Genomic DNA, 2,015 nt, shown 5'->3' with positions numbered 1-2,015 from the left:
GGAGGACAGAGAGAGGAGAGAGTGTGTGTGTGTGTGTGAGAGGAGGAGAGAGAGGAGAGTGTGTGTGAGAGGAGGAGAGAGAGAGGAGAGAGAGTGTGTGTGTGTGTGTGTGAGAGAGAGTAGAGATAGTTTGTGTGTGTGTGTGAGGAGGACAAATTGAGGAGAGTGTGTGTGTGAGGAGGGCAGAGAGGGGAGTGTGTGAGCATGAAAGGGTCTTACGGGTTTGGAATGACATGAGTGTGAGTAATTAATGACAGAATTATAATTTGGGGGTCAACCAATATAAAGGTTCAGGCAAAAACTGAATTCCATTCACTCGCCCTCATGCTGATCAACCTGCTGCGACTGTCCAGTATCGTCTTTCTTCAGTCAAACAGTAAAATGTAAGTAGACATGACAGTGGACGGTGATTTCGACACAGAAGGGCCCATAGGATGATACTGTTTAATAATCATCTGTTGTCATTTTATGAACACAGTCAGGGTTGGAAGAGCAGGAAGGTGATTTTCACATTGTAGATACAGAGTATTTTTTTTTTATTCTAAATCCTTCTGTGTATTCATGTGATGGCGGTTTTCGTCTCCTAGGACCTCCATACGCAGGACCTCCAGCCGCTCAGCCGCCCAATCCTGCCTATCCTGCCCCTCCAAACCCAGCATATCCAGCCATGCCCATCCCATCCTACCCACCTGGACCCAACCCCATCTATCCGCCCGGCATGAACCAGCCCACAGCCATCCCTTACACCACTCCGTACCAGCACCCGTTCCCCCCCGCCGCGGCTGGGCCGCATCCACCCTTCCCTGGAGCTGGACACCCCTGCCCCATCCCGCAGTATGGGGGTCCCCCGGCCGGGATGAGCGCACCTGGACATAAGAAACACAAGAAGATGAAGAAGATGAAGAAAGGGCATAAAGCTAACAAGGAGCATAAACACATGAAGCACGGCAAGGTGAGAGTGAGACCAGGCAATGAGAGGATGATGGAGTAAATCCCCTAAATCACACTTCCATGTCATTCATTAAATCTCTATGATTGAGTGTCACAGCAGCAGCATCCCTGTAGTACAGGACTGATGCAGCATCCTTCACACTGTCAGGCAGGAGACTGTTGTTGAATGCTGTGTGTTTTGTGGTTTTGCAGCACTCCTCGAGCAGCAGCAGCAGCAGCAGCAGTGACTCGGACTGAAGAGCAGCTCTGAACACATTCACAGCCTGGGTTTCTCTGATTCACCCTTCAGCCCTGCGGCAGTAAACATGATAAACACACGCAGTGATGGATAGCACTTAAGCACATGTGTGTTTCTATGAGTCTGAATGCTTTTCTTAATTAAAGATCTATAACTAATGAGCTGAGGTTGTGAGTAGATCATATTCATTATAACTTGACTCGCACACTGTAATGACTTTTGCCTCTATCTGAGAACAAACAATTGTAATTAAACAAATTCACTTTATGCATTGAAGTTACTTTAATTTTCTTTGTTTTGTTTATTTAGAAAATGTCAGTTAAATTAAGAAGTGTTTGCCTGGATAAACTTATTTTTACCTGAGTACTCTGAACCTGCTTCTTTGTACATTGCTCTTTACTTCCCGAAGCAGTAAAAGTGTATTGATCAAAGTTAATAATTGAGAAGCTGAGCTAGATCTTGATTATTGTAATCATGAGGCAGATTTAATCTGTGGACTCGCGGTGTATCTATGCTGATGAATCACTGCAGAACCTCTGTTGACTAATGAAGAATCATTTAATAAAACAAGAAGAAGATTGAAACACCTGATCTAGTTACTTTGCCAACAAATCCTGAGATCCGCACAGCTCTGCTTGTTTATCTCTTAATAGTGTTCGATGACATTATTATGATCCACTGAGAGCTGAGATCTAACAAGATCTGAGTCATATACAATAACTAGTTGTAGTTATGGCAAAGGAAAGGAAGATCCAGTAGTTTCTCGTCTGAGAATCGGTCATTCTGCTCTCAACTAATCACTTCTAATGATGGGGAACATGGTCCT

General features: G+C 44.6%; 1 protein-coding gene across 1 annotated transcript in view; it reads left to right on the top strand.

Annotated features, from left to right (window-relative positions):
• The window catches only part of prr13 (proline rich 13), a 14,047-nt gene extending 12,274 nt beyond the window's left edge, over positions 1–1,773 (top strand). The window contains exons 3-4 of the mRNA XM_026260846.1: positions 588–952; positions 1,144–1,773. Of these exons, the coding sequence (XP_026116631.1) occupies positions 588–952; positions 1,144–1,188 (410 nt within the window). The 3' untranslated portion in view covers positions 1,189–1,773. The remainder of the gene's footprint in view (positions 1–587; positions 953–1,143) is intronic.
• Positions 1,774–2,015: the final 242 nt, after the last annotated feature.

This window comes from Carassius auratus, unplaced genomic scaffold, assembly GCF_003368295.1.
Source record: "Carassius auratus strain Wakin unplaced genomic scaffold, ASM336829v1 scaf_tig00215646, whole genome shotgun sequence".
In the NCBI taxonomy this organism is placed as follows: domain Eukaryota; kingdom Metazoa; phylum Chordata; class Actinopteri; order Cypriniformes; family Cyprinidae; genus Carassius; species Carassius auratus.
This window is presented reverse-complemented; position numbering and strand designations above follow the sequence as displayed.